Genomic DNA, 23,305 nt, shown 5'->3' with positions numbered 1-23,305 from the left:
TTAGAAGGCCAGATCCTGAAGATGAAACTCAAATACTTTGGCCACCTAATGAGAAGGACTCCCTGGAGAAGAGCCTAATGTTGGGAACAACACATGGCAAAAGAAGAAGGGGATGGCAGAGGATGAGGTGGCTTGATGGTGTCACTGAAGCAGTTGGTATGAGCTTAAGTGTACTACGGGGGATGGTGGAGGACAAGAAGGCCTGGAGAAATGTTGTCCATGGGGTCGCGATGGGTGGGACAAGACTTTGCGACTAACAACAAAGATAAAGCAGGATTAATGGGTCCACTTTGGCTAACTTTTCCTTAAGATAGATAGCACTAAGCACACTGATGATGCTATAAATTGAGGAGACACAGACTGGAAAAGGTTTAGAAAGAAAAGGAAATAGGGACAGAAAAGACTTAATAGCACAGATAAAGCAATAATTAGTGAATTAATTCATTATTCACAGGTTTAATTCATTAGTCACAGGTTTCAGAAGACTTTTCTTGATCCAAAAATCTATTTGGAATGGTGTGTCACTGAAAAAAAGTATTTGAGGCAATTTGGAAAACTGGGAAATCTCGGTTGAAGGTACCCTGGGCTCACTTCCTGGAAAATCTCAGGCAGCAAAGTAGATCTGCTGTTGCCTCCACTTTTATTTTTCCAATATGCTCTATTTGCATATTGGAAAAATAAAACAAATATTAAACTCCAAAACTCTCCATGCTCTCTCTTCTTTACAGGAAACCAAACCCAATCATGTGCTCTTTGGAACTTTTTGCAGCCCAGGGAAGTGGGCAGCCTGCAACAATTTACAAAATCTGAGCTGTATAATACTGGCTTACACTAGACAAAAATTAGCCAAGCAATTCACACAGATGGTAATATTGTTACCAATGATTATATTATTTATCCCTTCTTCAAAATGGATGAAATGAATTTCATCCAATATACTTTTTAAAATCAATAAATGTATGTTAAAGGCTGTATTGGTAAAGAAGCCACGAAAGGAGCTCCCCATGGGTCAGTTTCTTCCTGTATTATTTAACATCTACATGAAACTGTTAAAAGGAATCATCTACATTGACACCAGTATACTGATCACATACAGCTCTGCTTTTCCTTTTTAATTCCATCAGGTGATACTGTAGATCAGTGACTGACTGGATAAGATCTAATAAACTGAAGCTCAAACCAGACAAGATTGTGATACTGTTAGTGGGTGTCTCTTCTGACTGGACACAGGGTGTTTATCCTGTTGCACACCCTCCAAAGGATTGTAGTTTGGAGGTTTTCTGGGAGCTATCTTTACCTCTTGATGGCCTCAGTGACATAGAATGCTTCTATTTTCTTCAGCTGATGACCCAGCCATGCTCCAGCTGGGCAGTTTAAGAAGTCTATGTTCCAGTAACCTCCAGTTTAGATTGCTGCAATACAGTTTGTGTGAGGCTACCTTTGAAAACTGTTCAGGAGGTGCAGATTGTGTAAAATGTGGCAAATAAATTAATAGCTGGGGCCTGAAATATGAGTATATAGCATCAATTCTGGCCCATTTGCACTGGTTGCCTGAATGTTTCTAAGTCCATCTGAAGGGATGTTTTAACTTATAAAGCCTTAGGTGGCTAATGAATGAAATACCTGACAGAGCAGTTCTCCCAGACACTATGACCCTCCCAGACAGTATGATCAACAACCCTAACCCCCGCTCCATATCCACCCTATGGTCTTCTTTGTGGGACACTTAGAAGGTGGCAACACTGGCCTTCTCAGTGCAGGTCTGCCAATTCTCTCCCCACTGAAATTTACCTGGAACCAGCACTGTTACCTTTCTGGCAGCAGGTTCCAACTACCTTCTACTCCTAGGCATTTGATGGAATATGATGGGGTATTTATGTCAGCTGTTTTTGTAGGGTCTAGTACTTTATAGTAACTGTCTAGCTGTTTAAAGTATTTTGAAACAAACACATATTTTAATATAATGATGTGCATGTGGGCCTCAAATACTTTTCTTATCTGGGCAGAACCCCTAGAACACAGGAGGAAGCAAGACATCTGAACCATATTTGATCTGCTATATGTATAGGTACCCATTATTCAAATCAGGAAGCTGAGAAGAAGCTGGATACACTGTAGCCAAGAGATCCACTGCTAGATTCTCCTTTTGTGGCTCACCTGCCATCACCCTTGAAAACAAAGGAAGTTGTTCTCTTCCTCTAGTAAATTCTGCTCAATGCCACAGTGAGGAAGTTTGAGACCCTTTCCGGCTCAACAAGTCTATTATTAGTGAAGAAACTGTGCAAGGCCAAAAGCAGCTGCAGCAAGCACACAGAAATGGAAATCTTTTTCATAAATCTCCAATTACTGCAGTTTGTTGTGCCAGTAAAACGAATTCAACTGAAGCCAAATATAACAAATCAGTGCCATAGAAATTCAACTTAGGGAGCAGGCCATAGTGGTAGTAGAGAAGGGGCTCCGCAGTCGCTAAGGTCATTGTGACCTAGACTCCTGCATCATTCAATTGTTTTCACATTTTATTGTGTTATTACACATTACACCACATGGAATGCACCAATGAATCAGTAAATCATCCTAGTACACTTAATGGGTATGTTAACACAAAAGTCTTTTAAAATGTTGCAGATCAGTTACATGTACACTCTAGGTATTTTACATAAAATGGAATGCCTATTCAGTTAATTAGGAAAAAGTGTCTGGTTATGATATATTTTGACTATATTGGTAGTATACCACACACTGCCCTCTTGCTTCTTAACTTGGCAATAATTTTAGTCAACACACTAATCACTCCTTCTGGTTAGGAGTGTTCTGCAATCTGACCATCTTGTAAATTGCCCTTTCAGAAAGAGAAAATATAATCTGATTTCAAGGTTATTTCAAGAAAACTCTTGGTTTGTTTTGCAGTTTAAGAAGTTGATTGATTTGAATTTTTAAACTATTTTGTTTAAGAACACGGTACAGCATACTAGAGGCTTGCGCTGTTGCCAGCTTTTGATAGTCTTCAGGAGTTTGCTGGGCAATCAGATCTTAATGTTCTATGGACAGGCTGGCAAACAGCCATTTCCTGGGTGGGTTACAAAATCTCAGGTTTCTTGCTCTGGAGGACTTCAACACCCACAGGGCTCTGTTTTACAGAATTTGCTTGTGATTCAAGGGACCTCTGGCACAGCTGTGGACTATTTTATGTGATACCAGGTAAGCACATGAAGGAGGACATGGTTTGAACCTGAAAATAGGCAATGGCCTGATTATTAAAGGTACAAGAGAAACCATTATCATGGTCAGATCATTAACAGTAAAAAGCACTAGTTCTTGTGATTTCCTGCTCCTGTAGAAGAGACAGGTAAATGAGCAAGGTTAATCTACACTCAGATTCAGAACCAACTGGATTTCAAAGGATCTTTGGGGAATACATTCATTGAGCTTGAGTGGTACTGCTTAATTTAGCTCGAGTAACGCAGAAGGTAAATCAGAACCTACTGGCAGATCTCTAGCTATCTGAAGTTGGCTGGTAAAATTTCTGACTTATCATTCAACAGTAGTGACAATAAAGTGGCTTTTCTCCCATCCCCAAAATATACTTCTAAAACGAAGTTGGGTGCAAGTGTGATCAGGACTGCACATCGGTGTGAAAGGATTCAACCATGAGTTGAGATCAGTTTTGGTACTCAAAACAAATTCCTTGTCTCAGAATTCTTTAAGATGGGACTACGGTATCATTTTTAGCAGGGCTGAACTGACTTTGAGCCAGGATGTTGGGAGCCAAGTTACATGTTAGAAATGAGCAGCACCACTCCCCAAAGTGCCCCTTGAACTTGTGGCTCAGTGAGAAGCTTGCTTTGTTTCTTCTTCACAGATCCCAGTCAAGAAAGGAAAGAAGGGAATAAACTAGACTTATCTGCAGCCTTCTGAAGCACCCCTCAAGGCTGCAGAATAGTTTGGAGCTGTGTTCCTGCCTCTATCCCTTCTGTAAAGGAGCTTCACCTGAGGCCTTTGTGAGCCAGATAGAGAGGCCCAGTAAGTCGAAGATTCTTTAATTCCAAGTAAATACCATTTTCTCCTGGCTTCATTTTACAGATGTCAAAGTTCTAATAAAAACAAACTTGATCCTGAAAGCCTGAAGTCTTCCTACCCATTTATTCAGGGTCATTTGGGCCAAAAAGAGAGGGCAACTTTGAGAAAAAGTAAATTATGTTAATATGTTAATCTTAATATGTTAGACTCCTAATATGTTAGAAACCTAGAGAGGCCATGGTAGTTTGACTTAAAAGGTCTCAGGTGACAACACTGGGAAAGACATCTGTGACAACTTCTGGATTCATGCAAAATGACAGCCTATGATTTAATGTGTTCATTAGTATGGATGTGCTCACACATCACAACAAGCTAGAATCAACAATTGGCTAAATAAGCCATATTTTAGCATTGTGTTTGAACCAAGTCTATGAGGCTTAGTATCAGTTGTTGAGTCCTGAAGTATTTTTATGTGTGCAGTTGGAACTACAGGTTAAGTACAGTGGTACCTCAGTTCATGATCACCTCAGTTCATGACCAAATTGGTTCCCGAACAAAAATTTCAGAAAAATTTTGCCTCCGTTTACGAACTCCGCACTGGGTGACAATGATCGCAACCATGTTCCCACACAAGCACAAGCACGATTGTGGCCCTCTTCCCTGCATGAGCATGATTACCATTATGCCCATTTTCCCTGCTCGCGGTCGCAGGCAGACCTGCGGTTACTTGCTGTGAAATATTATTCAATAATAATATTGAATAATGGCTCCAAAGAAAATGCAGATCATGCATGGTGATAAAAAGAACATGCAGAGCGTTAATGAAGGTGACAAGAACGTGCAGAGCAAGAATGGTAATAAGAAGGTTTTGAAGATAATAACCATTGAATTGAAGAAGGAAATTGTAGAAAAGCATGAATGTGGTATTCGTGTGACTGATCTGGCCTCTGAGTACAAGATGGTGAAGTTGTTACTTTGTTTCAAATTTTTGTGATTAAAGAAATATTTACAGAACAGATTAACCTTATTTACATTGAACCTTATGGGTAAATTTGACTTGGTTTGCGACCAATTCGGGTCGCAACCAGAGTCATGGAACAGATTAAGTTCATGAACCAAGGTACCACTGAATAGACTGTTAGCCACAAACATCCCATGTTCTGTTGTTGGATTGTGAACTCTGAGCAGTTTTAAATATGGGTTGTTGCTATCTGCAAACCCAGAATTATGCATTGTTTCATCAAATAGAAGCACCAGACAGGAGCGGTAAAAGAAAAACAAAAACATTTGCAACTCTATATGTCAGTATTTCAGAGCTGAAAATGCATGGTTCGATTGGCGAAGTGACTCAAAGTGCAGTCAAAAAGGAACTGAGGGACTGGGTGGGAACCCCCCCCCATGCTACCTGGATGTGGGCAGGTAGGGTTCCTGCCCACTCCATGGCGCCAAGCTTTGGAAGTTTCTCTGATCAAGGCCTTGAGCTTCATGGCAAAGCCCATGTCTGTGACTGCACAGAGACCACGAAGAACATGAGTCAGTTCTGGGTAAAGCAAGAAATCATGGACTCTCATTACATGTGAACTAGGTCCATCTCAAGGTAGATAGTCCAACTAATTATAAAAGCAACTCTTTCTAGTCCAGAAATGCATTAATAAAGAATGCTCTCTCCTCCAAGAGAATGATGTCCATGCTGGTAAGACCCCTTTAACCTGTCTCTCTTTAGTAGAAAAGCACTTGATGGGCAATTAATTAGCTACTACAATGAGTATTACCATGCTAGCTCCAGATAGTGACCAGAAATACTTTGGAGTTCAATAAGCACTAGGTTCACAAATGTTTTTGAATTATACCCAGTAGTTTTTATAGGCTGCTTTGAAGCCCTGAGAGCTAGAAAAACATCTCTCCATCAAGCCAGCCTGGTAGATAAATATCCTTGTCAAAAAGATAACCAGATTCAAATTCCCATGCAGCTTGTATGCCAAATTCAGTTCTTCGTTGTTTTCTACCCCCCTCTCCTGCATACCTGAGAAAGTCTGGTCCTTTAGCTTTACAGAGCGTCTGTCTTTAAGTTTTGCTGCAGTGCTACAAATTATTCTTCATGGAATCAGATTAAACAATGAACTGCCCTCTTGCAGAAGGTGACAAAATTGACACCTCTCCCCCAATAAATCTACAACAGCTGCTTCTAGAAGTAAGCAAACATATCTATCCCTACAGATGTGTACTGTGAGGTGTAAGGGTGTAAAATGTAATCTTAGTATAAAAATCACTTAAAATTGTAGCATAACAACTCGGGCTAGATTCTTAGAGCTGGATCATACGTGCATTGAATATGTAAAATAAGCCAGCATGGAATTAACAGCTTTTTGGTTTGCATATCGCCAGCTGTTACCACAAACAGAATTCTTTCCAATGGAATCTTTTCAAACTTTCAGCTGCCAATTATCAAGTGGTAAGTAACCAAATGAAGATAAACACTGAGAGCCAGTGCAGTGTAGTGGTTAAGAGTGCAGGGCTGGGACACAGATCTGGGTTCTAATCCCCATTCAGCCATGGAGCTCACTGGATGACTTTGGGCCAGTCACAGACTCTTAGCCCAACCTACCTCACAGTGTTGTTGTGAGGGTAAGGTTGAGTGAATTATGTAAGTCACCTTGAGTTCCTTGAAAGAGAAAAAGGTAGGATATAAATTTAACATATATACATACATACATAGGATATACAGATACCTGCAAATTAATCCATAAATGTGAGTTGAAGTAGTTGTTCCAGCGTTTAAATCTGCTTTTCTTATGAATAGCATATAGCATTCTCTTATATTTAATATCCATTATACTGTTCTACAACAGAACTAGAAGCAAAGTTTTAGCCTCACTAATACTATATTTAAAGCACTGAACTGTATTTTCTAGATTCTGGGTAAGCAGTTAATCTTTTCAGAATAGTTTTACTCTCGGGAAGCCTTTCTCAGCAAGGTGAATAACTTTGTACAGTTCTGATGTCAGCGTATTTTGTCCTGGGTAATGCGTAATATTAAATTATTTTTAATAAATAAATTTCCCACATAAAGCATTCTGGCACTATATATTATTCTATTATAGCCCTTTAAGAAACTGACACAATTTTAAATTTTAAAATCAGGAAGTAGAAATCAGCATTACTAATTCTACAAAGTAAGGTGAAATCCATTTATTTCCCATAAATCAGGCATCCAAAGTATGTATTTTCAGCTTTGAAAAGATCACAGAGTTGACAGAGATCACAACTCTGGCTTTTATCCTTGCTGCACACTTATTTTAGTGTCAACTAGCAGTTGCTGAGAGACAGCTGTAGGCTTCAATATGTTTAGAACAGCACATAAACAGAAGGCATAAGATATGTCTGATTTCGTTGCACATTTATGCTACAACAGAACAAAACAGTGCAACAGAAATTTCAGTAGCTGACAGAGCTCAGCATTAAGCATCTACCAAACCTACTGGAGTAGTCAGCTTTCACAAGCTCTAGAGCCACTGTACTTATTATCTTCACTGCATTTCTTTAGATTTATTTTTCAAGTGCTTATCTGAAGATTTTAATTTCTCAAAAACCACTTCCTAGCATTATACCTCTTCAAAGGTCAAGTTTAGGATTATTACATGGAACATAGCCACTGTCCTGCTTGCTCCACTTGCAATCTGCTGGCCTTTCAATATTTTTTCTTTAAAAATGATACTTTTAAAATGCTAAGTATTCTCCCTTTAAGCATTCTAGTAGAACATTTAGTTTACTCATCCATAGATCCAACTGATTTCAATAGCAAAAATCCAAAATTCTGAACAGCAACACAGAGAATGTAAAACATTACACAGACACCTTCCTATGTACCAAATCCATAATCACACAGCATACAAAACACAAGGATACCCTACTAGAGAATATAGTATGCCAGATTTATACTCTATTTCAGGGGTCTCAAACTCAACTTACCTGGGGGCCGCTGGAAGTAGAGTCTGGGTGAGGCTGGGCCACATCAAGTATTCCACCCCCGCGGTGGTGGTGGGCCGCTCATCCGGAGGCTGGCCCGGGCGCCACCGGCGCTTTGAAGGCCACAGGGCCCCTCCCCTGTGCCCTACCCGTCCCGGCAATTGGCCCGCGGGCCGCGAGTTTGAGTCCTCTCCTCTATTTCTACTAATACTCTATTTGACATACAATTCTGTTTTGGGACTTCATTTAATTTTTGAAAATACAGACAATTAACAGTAAATCTCAGAACTAAGATTGTTTTTAAAAAATAGAAGCTCTTATAACTTACAGTCAGTGTTTGGCCTTGCTACTAAAATACAGCAAAACTAAAATTAGTGAGAGCTTCTCTGCAGTCTGTTTTCTACAGGGCAGTTCATTCAAAAGTAAACTAAGACGCATTTGTCAAAGCCAAACTACAAGATTCTTTAATCTCTTCCCCTAATTAAAATCAGTTTTGGGAGCTGCCATCAAAAACAGAAGAGATAATGCTTAACTCTTCCCCTTTCTGTAGCTTGTCTGCAGAGAATTGTACCCCAGGCACATTTTCTCCCCACAAGGCAAAAAAACAACAGGCTTAGCTTAGTCCAAGCTGAACAAAAGATGTCCTTGCTTAAAGACAAACATATGACTTTCTGCATGCTGTTCGAGTCAAATACAGCAGTGTCCCTGGTTGCTTTTGCTTTAAAGCTTAACTAATTGTGCTCAGCCAATCACTGCCCTGGAAGTAGTCAGCAGGTTCCCCCTTCCTGCAGTCCAAACATCTTGGTACCTGCTTACTGTAGATATCAACATTAGAAAGGAAATATAAACTCTGAGGCAATGCTGGGGTAACCCTTTGTATGCATCTATCAGGAGGATTTCCCTTCCTCTGCCCATCTCCTCTGTCAATGGCATCTACATGTTTATGAGCACCTACATTCACTTTCTGTCTTTTACCATGCACTGCAAAATCTCATGGGGCCTCACTGGTTATATAATACTTTTACAGCATATAAAAATACTGCCACTCACCTTAATACTCCTGAATTACATCTCTTATGTTGTAAACCACCCAGAAAGCTTTGGCTACAGGCAGTATGGAAATGAAATGGATGATGGTGATGTTCTCATATTAAAGACTGGAAAAAGGACCAAGAGAAGCTTATGCTCAAGCCTAAAGTGTATTTGCAACTATGCAAGAATTTCAAACCAGGTCTCTTGCATCTAACACCTTACATACCGCTCACCTTTTCAATTTAATCGAATGATTAAATTCAGCTTTATGAAACTGACTGCAGCAGTTGTCACCAACCCTCATTAAAAGCATTCCATTACTACATATCTAAAATAACATTAAAATGTTTGTCTTGACATAAACTTAGTAATGAACATTACACAATCGTTTGTGAATGCTACTGAAGCTTTAATCACAATTGACATGGATGTTATATCCATGGTTAAAAATGGACAGTTGCTTTATGCCAGAGGTAAGCAACCTGACACCTTCCACTTAATTTTAGACTACAACTCCTATAATTCCTGGCCGCAGACCATGTTGGTTGGGTTTATGGAAATTGTAGTCCAAAACATCTGAAAGGCAGCTCGTTGCCTACCACCATACTAATTCTCAGTTATGCTACTACAAATAACTAAACAAATGATTTTAATTATGTAGTATCTAGGCACAGAACTGAAGGCAATGCCATGTTCAGTTGTGAAGTAATACCAATTTCTCTACTATTTGACTGTAAGTGGCTACTTTTCTAATGTTTAGAAGGATAACTTTTTTTCTATTTAGCAAAAACAAACAAGAGTCTTGTGACATCTTACTAACAAATGTATGACGGCATAAACTTTTCTGGACTAGAGTCCACTTTGTCAGATGAAATTTGTTCATAAAAGCGTATGCCATCATAAATGTGTTAGTCTTTAAGGTGGCATAAAGCACTTTATTTTTACTGATTGTGTCTCCCCTGCCCCCCAAGGAATGTTTCTAAGATTCTAAGATTACTTTCTTCACTTACGCAAGAAATTGAATGTGAACCATTTCATCAGATTTCAGATGCTCTATCTTCAACAGTCTCCAGCTGCCTTGATGTACCATTCAAGACTAGATATGGATCTAGTTGCTTCATCCAAGATCCATATCTAGTTTGTATTAGATCATTGTTGCTCCTTGCAAAAATGAGTATGCAACATGTACAATCAGGAAGAAAACAAAATAAGACACGGTCTATTTGCTATATCTTTGCTTTGTCTGCATTTTAGATTCAACCTACACAATGTAGAAAGCAGCTTAATGTATCCTCGATGTCTTTTTCATTATGATTTTTCCACAGCAACACCACCTCAAAGTTGATAGTTACAACTGAGTTATGGGTGCCAATGTAGAATCTGCCACAGCATTTAAAGGGGAAGATATACATTCCCTGTGAGAACTAAATTGTGTTTGACTTGGGGTTAGGTTATACAACAAAAGTAGGATATCAAAAATGGGATGTGACAGATTGCACAGAACTCAAGAAATTAGGCAGCTGTTTCATTATATAGTTTGATGTTCCACATACATTACGAAGCCAAAAGCATATTAGAGAGTGCTGCACAAATCTGTATGTTCAATTTTCAGCTAAGGCATGACCAAAAAATAAAAATCACACTATTCTTTCACAACAAAGAGAATTCAAGATAAATCAACATGTCCATTTCGTCAGATGAACTGACTTTAAATTTAACTGCATAAAGATGCTGCTAACAGCAATGCACAGACACTTCAAGAAGTCTGGCAATTTGGCAGTCCTGTCACAACAACAAAACTGTACCTTGCTTCTATGGCAAGGCTTATAGTCAACAACCCCAAAGCTGTGTCTCCATCTTCCATGATTGCCAGTCATAGGTAGAAGGATACAGGAAGGGAGGCTCCAAGATACCCAATGCATCTTAAACTAAGAGTGGAGTGATATGAGTTGACCCAGCAATTTACAGTTTCAAATACCAAGCAGTGGCTCTTATCTATCAGATTACATGGCTGAACTGTGTGCATCAGTGCTACAAAGCCTTTCTACTCCTTGTTCATGAGGAAGTTCTCACATTTTTGTCTCCAATAGGAAGATTCTCCAAATGAAACTGCTAGCGGTTCCATCTTTTCCTTTAACAGCACCTCCTTCTCCCCTCTTCTCCACTGCATAGATATATTTAAATGGAAATATTTCCTACATCAGTATATGACCTCATGGTGTTTTAACAGTACTTAATAAAGCCAAATTCATTAAACATCTACTCCAAATAGTTTCATACAATGGTAATGACATTTTATACCTCTTTTCAATGAGTCAAGACTTATTTAATATGATTCTAATGTGACAGATAACTTGTAAAATGCTCCTTGTACTGACATAAGACAACCATCTCAGTTTTTCCAGTCAGACTGCTTTTAGTGCTATCAATCAAAAGGCAATGAACAGATATGCAATCTTTCCTGCCTTAACAAGTTGTTTGTGGAAAGGAAAAAAAGATGGAAGCAGAGGGAAAACACAGGATGGTATAAATCGAAGACTACATCTGGAAAAGCTTGGGAATGAAACAGGGTGACTCTACAACAAAAGCCTGTTCCTTTGTTCCACTGGTGGGATCTTAACCCTAATCTTCTACTGGCATAGTAGCAGGTGGTATAGTAGTGCACACTCCAAAAGCAAATGTGCCACAAAGCATGACTATTGGCATCTTTCTCATGCTTTGTGTCAAGATGCATTAGAACTTAACTGGAAGGTGATGTATAAACACTGTGCATCAGATTTTTATCTCAAGCCTAGGAACTTTTTACAAATCCAATGCTACCAACCACGAGCCTTTATTTGTAGTGCCAGATTTTATACAAACCAGGACTCATAGAACTGAGTTCTTCCCTGAGACAGGGAGTTATAGTCATTCTTAGCAGGAAATCAAATACACAGAAGCTGAGAACAGAGCAAACTGCAGAGCTTGGGTCAGCTGAAGGCAAAGCATAAAAGCCAAGAAACTGCTCGTGCATTATGACCAATAGATTATTCTGGGGCAGATGCTCATAGAACCAGATACCAGTTTCCAGTGCCTAGGATCATAGTTGGTCAGTCTCTGACCAATGTCTCAAATCTGGAATTAATATTTCCCCCAAAGTCATCATTTAAAGGCAATGTTTTTGCACAGTGGCCATATTCACACATAACAAGAAAACAAACTCCCAGTTTACTGAAAACAAGCAAGGGGCTAGAACATGCAGCCTGTTTACATTTCCCTTCACTCTGCAGATAAATAGTCTGTATCACTGCATATGTAGTGTGAGAACGAGTGGCCTAATAGAACCCAGTAAATTTGATGACTGAGCAGGAATTTGAACAAGGATCTTAAACACAGAACTCCGACACTAACCACTACACTTTTTTGCCCATTGTATCCCAGAGCACCTGTTTAATCCAATTTCCACACCCAATTTGCAAATAAATCATGGATCCATGCTTATATTTATCCTTATTTATCTTTCCCTCTGCGTCCTATTCCTCCTTCTGTTATCTTCCAGGTACCAAACTTTGCAGTGTAAGCTGCACAAAGTCACAGGTGGAGCAGGGTGTTACTACAGACTTGCTGAAGCAGTTAATGGCAAAGTACAAGACTGACATTTGAAATAACAGGCTTGGGTAAATAGAAATCTTATTTTTTGTGCTGAGTGTCATCTAACTTAAGTTTTAAATAATTTACAAATGTGTACTGACAAAACAAAAAAAGAGAAAAGCATCTGACAAAAGAAAGGAAGACTGGAGATGTCAAATCTTGCTGCAAAAGAGAAGTTCATGTTTGCTTAAAGAAAACTGTAGTCCTTTTGTGTGTGCAAGTGTTGGTACTTAATTGTAACAATTCGTTCAAGGTATACAATTAAGTATTCTGCAAGAGTCTATAAAAGGAGAAAATGTAATATTGCGATGCAGGAATTCACCAATTTGCTTTATTTTCAAATACATAGCATTTGCTGCTACATCTGTGATGTTAATGGAAATACTTCCAAGTAAATTAGTTAACAGTCTAGGATTACTTTAATAAATCATAATTGGGAGGGTCATTTGTCACACCAACCAACTCAGTGTGCAAGAAGAGGGGGAAGAAACAACACTGCCACAAATACATGGCAGTGCTGTTTCTTCATACAAAGCCATTCTCTCGGCTGTTCATGTTCATCACCACCTTTTCTGGAAGAGCTAAGCAAGGTATCATGGTGCAACTTCTGGTGTTCCTTCTACAGAAAAAAGTATAAAGCAGGGAATAATGTGAAGAGAAACAAGGATCACCTAGGGAGGGTACCACAGCTCTCCTCACAAACACTTTTGTGCAATGCACTATGTGTGTTCTGGTATTCTGTCTAAGAGAAAAGCATGGGGAAGTAATGCTGGAGGAAGTTAGGCAGAGACTGAATTGCTGAGGGTGTTAAACCATTCATGCAAACTGTTATGCCAAACTACATACCCAAAGTTCAGCTCTTTCTATGCAACTGGAACAGTACATGTAATGGTGGTTCTTCTTGTATTTAAAGCACATCAAGTTTGGCCTTCCAATAAAATGTTTCTGGAGCTTAGATAAATCTACTCTGTACAAACATGAAATATTAGCCAACTGCTATGTCAGTAGCTGCTGGCTATCATATGTACCTGAGTCAAAATTAGAGTAACCCAACGACTGATTGGAATCCAGCCAGATACCACAAAAAGCTTAGCCAAAATTTAAAACACAACTTGTTATAGAGATAGACTTTCATTTATTTTAGGCTTTTTATAGATATATACATACATGAACAGCCTATGCAAAATTCTATAGAAAATGTGAGTCATCTGATTATTAACCCAGATAATTACAATTCTTTGACCAAGAGTAATAAAAGGGAACAAAGTGACTACCACTCTAGCAGATTTTTATCATAATCACAATAATCCTTGCCATTGTCATTATCACTTTCTAATGTCAGATTACTAAATCTCTAAGTACTTTTTAAAATTCACCCCAAGTATCACAGTAAAAAGACAGGTTCCAACGCTTCTGACAAAGTGGGTTTCAGCACATGAAAGCTTCTATCACAATAAACGTATTAAGTTTTTAAGGTACCAAAGGGTCTCTTTTCATTGCGACATTAAGAGAAGTACAAGCAAAAGTAAAACAAAAAAAAACCCTTATTGCACTATTTCATGCATTCTATTAGAATAGCCTTGCAAGCAGGTTTGCAAAAAAAGGTTACTAGCATACCCTTTCTGACTTGGTGCACATGTAATGTCCATTCTTGTGTTACACAACCCAGGGACTGCTCTGACCACATAGGGGCATGCAAGATGACTTCTGCTTGCTTGCCACTTCTGAGAGCCAGCATGTACGCATGTGTTCATAAATATCCTACAGCTTGTTAACCATGGATTGTTTGATCATGTTAACTGGGTCTTTTACTAAGTTACCTGTTAATTAATGCAACTCATTTGTGCCATTTTAGCAGCCTATAAACAAAGTTATACAAAAGTTAAACTTCCAAAAAGAGCTACTTATGGGATTTTCTGTCTCAGCAATTAATGTAATTTAGCTTTGGATACGAATCATCTTGGTTTCTGGGGGTCAAGAAAGATATTGGGTGGGTTCACACAACAGGACAAGCCACAGTGAATTTTTATCACTGATAGTCTGTCACGTCATCTGAACACTGCCATTGTATTTCAGGGTGGTATGTTTGGTATTTAGAAACCACGAACAGAAACAGTGGTCTGTTCTATGCTTTATCAGGACCACAACAGTTCACTGTGTTGTCCAAACACAGAAAATACAACCCATTGTGGTACTAAGGCCAGAAGGTACTAAGCAGCTAGCCAAGGAGCAGCACTGACTGCTGCCACTTTGCAGAGGTCAGAGGTGTCCATGTTCTGCCTGCCTCCTGTCCTAAAGATCTTCTCTGGAGCAGGGGTGGCCAATGAGCAGTGCCATTTAGCTGATTTCCCCACCACCCCCTGTACCACACCTGACAGCAGGAGGGGGGAATACTCGATTGGGTGGCAGTGCTCAATGGGGTGATGTGCCACTCAGCTGATTCCCCCACAGCTCCTCACATGTGGGAGGAGTGAAAAAGAGCTGGGTTGGTTGGGGGTTGCACCCTCAGCTGCCCCCTCCCATTCTGGGGGGGGGGGCAAGCACCCCCTGTCACTTATGCTTGCCAGAAAGGCACTTGTGGGCAACACAGTTAGTGGTTCCGCTCTTGCAAAGGGGATTGAGCCAGGAAATCAGATACATGGAGCTGTCCCCAACCAGGTACTGCAGCTCAGCTGGTTTTCCACCCTCAGGTGCATAGCGGGGGAATCAGCTGAGTGACACTGCTCCTTTCTGGAGGCCTGCCCAACTGATTTCTCTCCCTTTTGCCTGAGTATGGATCAGGCAAACATGTTACCCTGCTCCAGCAGTCCCCTTTGGAGCAGGAAGTGAGGGTGCCTGATCAGCTCCCTCATCCTCTTTACTCCATTTCAGGGAATAAGCCCTGGTTATGCAACAAACTTCTTGCCAGCAGTGGTGAGCTGAATTTGGCTTGCAATCACAGCTGTCAAAAGCAGGAGCCTAATTCCTGCCCACAGTGTCTCCTAGATATTGCCTGTAGGAAGACTAGGACTAAACTAGGAAGGAGATGGTGGAATGGAGAAAAGTTACCACCATGAGCCCAACTTTCAGGCACACAGAGGTAAAACAAACAAAACAAAACAAAAACTAAACACCAAACCCTGTGAACTGTGGTAACTGCACAGGATTGCTTATTGTAGCAGGTGAACCCAGGCACTATCTGTTGTTCCACAGACAGCAAAATATCTTTGGCTACCCTGTGCTTGTGTAAGGTGGGGTGCAAAAAATTTGGACTCTCTACCACCCAAAGGCACCCAAGCCCTATCCAGTGTCTTCCCAAACCCTAAGCCCCTGTTCTTTCCAAAAACAAAAAAACAACGGTAGCATTTAAAAAAGAAAAATGTCTAGGAAGGGGTTCTATGGTTCCTACCAACCAACATGTCAAAGAACTTCTTATGAAGCAGTGCTTGATGGCTCCTGCTTGTTTCCTGGGATGCTCTAAAAACAGGGTTCCTATAGAAGGTACCATAAACCTTGCTTCTAGGGTATTCTTTCTTGCCTATAAGATTCCATGAAATAATCCGAAAAGTAGCCAGTGGTCAGAGTAGTTAGGGTAAGGAACAGCCTGAAGACTTGTCTCTCCAGAAAGTCTTTCAGAGTAATCTCTCTGTGTGAATTGTATATAAAAGTACATGTGTGTGCATGCATGTACAGGTGTGGCCCTCAACACCTTAGAACACCAAAAACAATCCTTAGTGTTTTTAAGGGTTTTTTTAATGACTAATCTAAGGGTGTTAGCCCATGAAAGCTATCTTCCATATTTTTGCTGCGACAGACTAGCCCAACTACCACTCTGCAAGATTCTCAAGTAATTTAGATAAACTTCCCCATCTGCTCACCTGCAGGCACTCTTTACTTGCCATAGACAAATGAATACAAGTGGAACTCAGGTAAAATTACATAAATCAGTGATACGTGAGCGGGGCACTCCATGTGTTTTGGCCTTCAGCTCGTATCAGTCCTAACCAGCACAGCCAAAGGTGAGGCATAATGTCAGCTGTAGACCAAGACATATCTGGAGTGCCTTGAGCTATTCACCCATACTGTAAACAGGTACTTTAAGGATTATCTAATGGAAGCCAACTCAAAGGCCAAATTTGCTATCTAGCAAACAACCTGGGAGAGGGGCAAATCCATAGCTTCATTTAAAATATCAATTCATATTAATTCAAACATACATGAGCCCTCTTCCCTTCCCAATACCATACCATTACAAGTATTTTGCTACCTGGTGCTAATGGGGGAAATCACTTCTCAATACACATAGCAGCTTCAGAAGTTCAATTTTCTCTATTTTTTCAGCACTTAAAAATTAAAATTATATTCATGAAACAACTAAGGGAACAAAAATGGCTATACCTCATACATTTTAGAGAAGTTATTTAGCTGGAACACACAGAATAGATAATTATCCAAAATATATAAAACATTAATAGATAGGTTAAGGGAACAGAGGTAACTAAAGACAAACGGGAAAGTGGATTTAATCTAACATCTTAGAAAAGCAACGAAATTGCATCTGTTCAAAAATGTGTACAAATGTATACAACTTCTAGAAAAAGCTTCTAAAAATAACACATGGTATTAGGCACTAGCCAGATTCTCTAAGATGTTCCCAGCAGTAAGGGGTAGGTGTTGGAGGTGTAATAGTAGATGAACTTTTGTCCCACAGAATATTGGAAGATAATAAACAGCACAAGATAAATTGCAGGCTATAAGTTGCAATTAACCCCAACAACTATATTCCTGTGTGATATTAAAGACCAGATCCCCAGAGATTTAGTGGTGATGGTGAATTATATGTTAACAGCTGCAAAGATCCTTTTGCAGAAGCTTGGCAATCAGCATACATACTATCTTTGGGTACAATGGAAAAAATATTTTGATTGTCATTACAATGAATTGAAGAACTAGTTATAATTGCTATAGGATAAATTAACTAATTAATGTGGTATTATTGCTTCCAATTTAATCTCTTGTGCTGGAAAATAGGACCCTCACAGGCCAAAGTAGAATGGACACAAGTCTAATGCATGAACTACAGCAGCTGTTCAGGAAATGTCACTGCAGGCCTTAATATGGACAAACAGAAGTGGGATTTGTGGTTTCTCTTACTTTCCCCTCCATACTTCCAGCACTAAGGTGATCTGTGATCATTGACCACAATCTGATGTCTTGTTAAGTTTTCAGGGTGACTTGTTGCCTTATGGGAAGCAGTCTAAGTTTGGATGATACAACAACTCATCATGGCAAGTTACCCACAACGGGTTAGCATGTCATGTGAACCACGTCAATGCCTTTCTTTAATTTTTCAGTAGCCTGTGGCTGCTTTGGTTAGGGAATTTGAGAAACAGCAAATCAGTTCTCACTCTCAAGAGCTAATAGCTGGTTTGAGGTATTCAAATTAGACTGGAAAAACTACACATAGGAAAACCTATACCCACCCACCCCCCACACTTCTCCAGTTACATATTTTCCATAAAGAAACATGTAAAAATTGTGTTAACAAAATACAAAAGCTGGGTTTCACAGGAAAGGATTGCAATTGAAAGATTAGATTCTTATTCTCTTCTGCCCACGGATTCTCTCTACAAATCTTAAATGTTCAAATGCATTAATCTACGGGTGTTCTATGGGGTTAGGGTAAATAAAGAGAAAGATTAATATCTGGAATCCAGATGCAGGTATTAATAGTGATATAATAGTAGTATAGTAGCTTAATACTGATACTGGACTGGTTCACACAATCACTGCTGCTTAAACAACTCACTGCAATGTGTGCCGGGTACCATCTACCTGTCACCCACTGGAGTGTAGTTTGCCATATTGCCTGAAGCTGGGCAGCATGGCTTGTTCAAGGGGGAAGTAACCCTCAAATGATTCAACAACAGAACATGAGTTATTTCAGTTGTTTTTGGCTCAAACAAGCCATGCGACCAAGGTTTAGACAATACTTGTTTAAGCCAAGGTGATAATGAAAACTGGGCCCCTAGCTTTAGTGCCTAGCAGATTGACCAAGAAATGTTGGATTATGCTGAGCATACATGCTGGTTATCATACCTTTTAGAAGAATGAAATAAGATTTATATTTTTAAGAAATCAGAATGTTTATTAAGCATTCTGAGATAAAAGAACAATTAATTGTTCTGCAAAAAGGCAATAGTTTTACTACTGTATTGAAAGCATATTTTACATGTGGAGGTTCTCAGTTCTATTCCAGTCCTTGGAATAGAGAATGTGATTCCCATAAAAAAGAATGCTTGTACTTCTGGGTGAAGTACAAATCAGTTAAATTATAGAACATATTGAAATGAGACTGTGGATAAGAAAATCACCACAAAACCAACTTTAAGTTCAAGCCACCTTTCACAGGAAGGAAATATTAGTCTTCCCTCAAATATTTGGGGGAACCCTATTATCTACACAAGCAAAGAATAAGATTTAGAACTCGGGACTCCAAGCAGACCCACCAAAGCTTTCCACTCTGTCTCCTCAAAGTAATTTTTAAGTAAAATCTTGGAAAATGTTAGAATGATCTTCTCTCTCTTTCCATCTCATTATTTCCATCCCACCCACCTCGTTAGCTTACTGTTTCCCATTCTCTTAGCATCTAACCTTACTCTGTCTCTATCCTTCCCAGCCTTCAGCCTTGCTCTTCCTTCTGTACATCAAACACATTATTTCTCTCCTTTCTACAATCTCACTTTTGACTCGCCAGGCCTCCATAGCAGCCAACATGTGACTAGCCACATGGAAGCCATTTCATAGTGGGGTCCACAACACTTTCTCAAAAAGGCCCCCAGTCTTTTGGATCTGTGGAAACACTTGGGAATTTGAGAAACTGCTGTTAACACCAGGCACTAAAAAAGCTCTGACTGAGAACATGACATAACGGCTGTGATGGAGGCCTGGATAGTCACAAATGCGCTAAAAAGGTAGTGGGATAAAGGGAAATACTGAGGCCCAAGGCTGGCAGGGAGGAGGAATTAGCAAAGTAAAGGGGTAAAGAAAGAGCAAGGCTAGAGGCCAAGAACAAGAAAAACAGTGAGTTAAAGGGGTTGAAGAACTAGAAACAGGCTAGAAAGGGAGAGAACGTAGACTGTCCTAACATTTTCCAAGAATGTTATTTAAACATTAATTTGAAGAGGCAGGAAGTGGAAAGCTTCATGGGCACCCTTGGAGGTGCCCCACTACTGTGTTAGGGACACCTGGTAAGCAGTGTTGCTGCAGATACATATTCATTACACAAACTTGACCATGCAGTAAGCACCAAGAACTAGGAACCCTACTCAAAAATATTGGCCAGACAGTCCAACTGCCAACCTGAAATAAAAAATAGCTATATATATGGTAACATCACTTGCCAGGTAGACACTTGACAGAATATGGTTTAAGATGCTGGCAACTCCCCCTTTACTGACTTTCTAAAGTGTCCCTCCAGGACATTTACTTAACATAATTACCAGGTACCCCACAAGAACCTCCCAAAACCTGAACAGTGCTATTTATTACATTTTACTAGTTAGAGATGACATGTATTCTACAATGTAAGCTAATTACATACCTAGAATCATAGTGTAGAAAGAGAAACGTCTAAATTACTCAGTGAATTTCACAAGTGATCCTAAAATTATTTGTTTGGATAACTTGTGAATGTTATAAACTAAGAATAAAGAGCAGAATACCATTTCTGGAAAAATGCTTTCAAAAGTGACACTTAGCTATACCATAGCTGTACCAGTTATCACCAGTGAACCAAAGGGTGATAAGAACTTTGGAAAAGCTATTCCCCAAACCCCAAAAACTGCTTAAGGAGCCATCTTCCTCACTTTTGAGAACAAGAAGCAGAGCTAAAAAGGAACTGCAATTTTAAAATATTTTACCTACAGAGGATGATCTCAGAGTGTGTATGTGCTGGCTGAAAGAAGTGTTTTACTCCTTTGGATTCCAGCACGTATGGAAAGCCACATCACCGATCAAAGAGGTGACAGCACTAGCTGATAAAACCAGAGCAACAATTGTTTGGCACCTTGTGACTTGAAACACGCCAGTAATTTTTGATATTACACATATCAAACCTTAATAGATCGTTCAATTCATGGCCCTTCAGACATTTGTCAGTGCTGCTGCTGACCAAGCTTGGGATCTACTTGACCATTAAAGAAGGTATTCTGAAGTTAAGCTTCAGATAGCAGCAGATTCACTAATTATGGTGCCTCCCCTTACAAGTAATGGGGATATGATTTGGCCTGCCTTTTAAAGATAAACATTCCAGAGAAAGTAAGCATGTCAGATACCCACGTCCCTCTTTTACAACTCCTAGATTCAATATGAAATCCTTACCCCATGATGACCAATGAGACGTGCAGTGCGAGTTGTTTAGCTGACCAATTCCTTATAGGATTTTTCTCGCCCTTTTACAACGCTGCAAGTGTACCCCGGCCAGTTAGCAATGCCGACACTCCTCTACGTCTATTTTTCTGCTCTCTCCTGTTGTAGATCCCAGGTGTTTCCACGAAATCCAGGTGACCCTGCGTTCCTTTCTCAGCAGGATTTTAAACGCTAGAGTCTACAGGCATGTGGGAGCGCAGCCAAAAGACCCCCCCACAAACAACCCTTATGAGGAGGAGGAAGAGAAAGGGAGTCTGCCTAGGGAGTCAGCCCTAAGGAAATCTGCCCCATAGCCTCCCTGAGCCCGTCTTCTCCGCACCCCCTGCACCACGGGGTCCAGGGGGCAGCTCCAGCTCCCTGCCAGGAGGCGGCGGACGAGGAGGAGGTAGTAGCAGAGGCAGCAGCACCAAGCCAACCCTCCTTCTGCAGGGAGGAGAGGCACTCGCCCGCCTCTAGCAGGGAGGATCAGAAACCCCACAGAAGCACTTATGCCTTCGGCAGTTAATTAAAATGCCCCGGAGCAGCGAGAGCCCCGGATCGCCGTCCGTCTCAGGTGCAGAGCGGAATCGGGGGGCTTGCGGTGTGCGCAGCGCTGCGCGCCGCCCTTCCTTCTAACACCCCCGCCGGCGGCAGCAGCAGCAGGATGGGGGGTGTTGCTTCATTTTCCCAAGCAGCGGCAGCGGCAGTAGCAGGCGGAGGAAGCCGTTTCGCTGGCGCTGACATCGGGCTCCAGTAAAACGGCGGCGAAGGCAGGGCACCGGCCGCGCATCCCCTACAACCGGGACAAGATGATGGGGCTGAGGAGCTAAAAGGCAGGAGGCGACGATGCAAGACGGAGGGCGGGGGGCGCCTATCCTAATCCCGGCGAGGTTGGGCAAGTCTCCTTCAATTACGCCTGTTTCTGCAGCGGGAGAACATCTTCCCGGATCCGGCTGGAGAATGGCAGATCAATCATTCACAGTAGTAGCAGAAGCGAGGGAGGAGGCAGAGGCGGCGGCAGAGGAGGAGTGGCGGCGCCGATCGCAGCAGAGCCCCTCTCGCCCCTCTCTGCAGCAGCGGGGCCCCAACGCGGGCTATTGCTGCAGCGGCACCGGCGGCAGCGGGAGGGCGGTTGCCTCTACAGCTCCTCAGCCACCCCTGGCGCGGACAAACGTGGCTCTTCCCAATCCCAGGGTCAATCCGTGAGCTGATGCTTTTAGGCTCCTCTCCTCCGAAAGCCTGCCCGCGACGCCCGCTCACAACCTCCTCACACCTCCCTCCCGAACGCCGCCCGCGCACACGCCCCCGCCTCAGTCAGCCAGCCGCTCCCTCTCTCTCTCCCTCCATCGGTTTCCCGCGCAGCGCACTGAACGGGAAAGCGCACCTACCCCTCCGCGCTCGGGGCCTGAGAGGGCAAGAGGAACGGAGAGAGTGCGCTTTGCTGTTGCTTCGCTCTGGCCTCCTGCAGCCACTTTAAAAAAGGGAGTGAGCGAGGAAAAAGGCGTGTTGCGGGTTTGGTGGGTGACTGGAGAGAAGGGGTGCGCTGCTGCGGCGGCGTGTGAACAACCCGAGAAGAGCACTGTCTACCGCTCCGCTCAGGCCCAGCTATCTCCGCGGGACTACGCGGCGCAGCCTCTCTCTGCGACTCAGCAGCTACACTTCCCACGCGGGCAGCAGCACCTGCTCATTCTGTCTCCATCCTCCACTTGGGGACCTTTAAATAGGACACGTCACCACGTTCCCCTACGCACTGGCGTCACACAACTGCTCCGGGCGCTGACGTCACCGGGGTGCGGGGGATGATGTCAGAATGTTCCACGCCGCCGGAAGCGCTTCTAAAATAGGGAATGGAGTAGGGCTGTGCAGGAGTGAAAACAGAGGAGGGACTGATTTGGGCCGGCCTCTGGTGCAGCCCACCTCCAGGAGCTGGTTGTTCCCCGGTGCTTTATCTAATCAACCACCCCCGTAGTTATCCTCAAAAAATGTGTGTTTAAAGAAACTACGTGTCATCTCATAGTTTGTAGCTTCATATTCCAAAAGTGAAATCATTCCGTGAAAATAGCAAGGGTTTTTTTTCTTGCGGCAAACCAGATTTGGATTCTGGTGCAAGTTGAATTGCAAACCAAGCATCTTATTATAGCTCTCTAAGATTTCTGTTCACTACTGCTGAAATCACTGGTGCTAAGAGCTGCCCCAAAGGGGGGAAATGGTCACATCATAAAGGTCTGTTACTTAGGCTTTGTATATTCCTTCATATGTGCCCTCTCATAAA

At 41.5% G+C, this 23,305-nt stretch overlaps 1 protein-coding gene across 1 annotated transcript in view; it reads right to left on the bottom strand.

Annotated features, from left to right (window-relative positions):
• The window catches only part of HOMER1 (homer scaffold protein 1), a 93,814-nt gene extending 72,336 nt beyond the window's left edge, over positions 1–21,478 (bottom strand). The window contains exon 1 of the mRNA XM_044446728.1: positions 21,007–21,478. Within this exon, the coding sequence (XP_044302663.1) occupies positions 21,007–21,011 (5 nt within the window). The 5' untranslated portion in view covers positions 21,012–21,478. The remainder of the gene's footprint in view (positions 1–21,006) is intronic.
• Positions 21,479–23,305: the final 1,827 nt, after the last annotated feature.

The sequence above is a fragment of the Varanus komodoensis genome, unplaced genomic scaffold (genome assembly GCF_004798865.1).
Source record: "Varanus komodoensis strain SLA01 unplaced genomic scaffold, ASM479886v1 scaffold5, whole genome shotgun sequence".
Lineage (NCBI taxonomy): Eukaryota > Metazoa > Chordata > Lepidosauria > Squamata > Varanidae > Varanus > Varanus komodoensis.
Note: the sequence above shows the minus strand (reverse complement) of the source record. Positions and strands in the feature narration are given on the sequence as shown.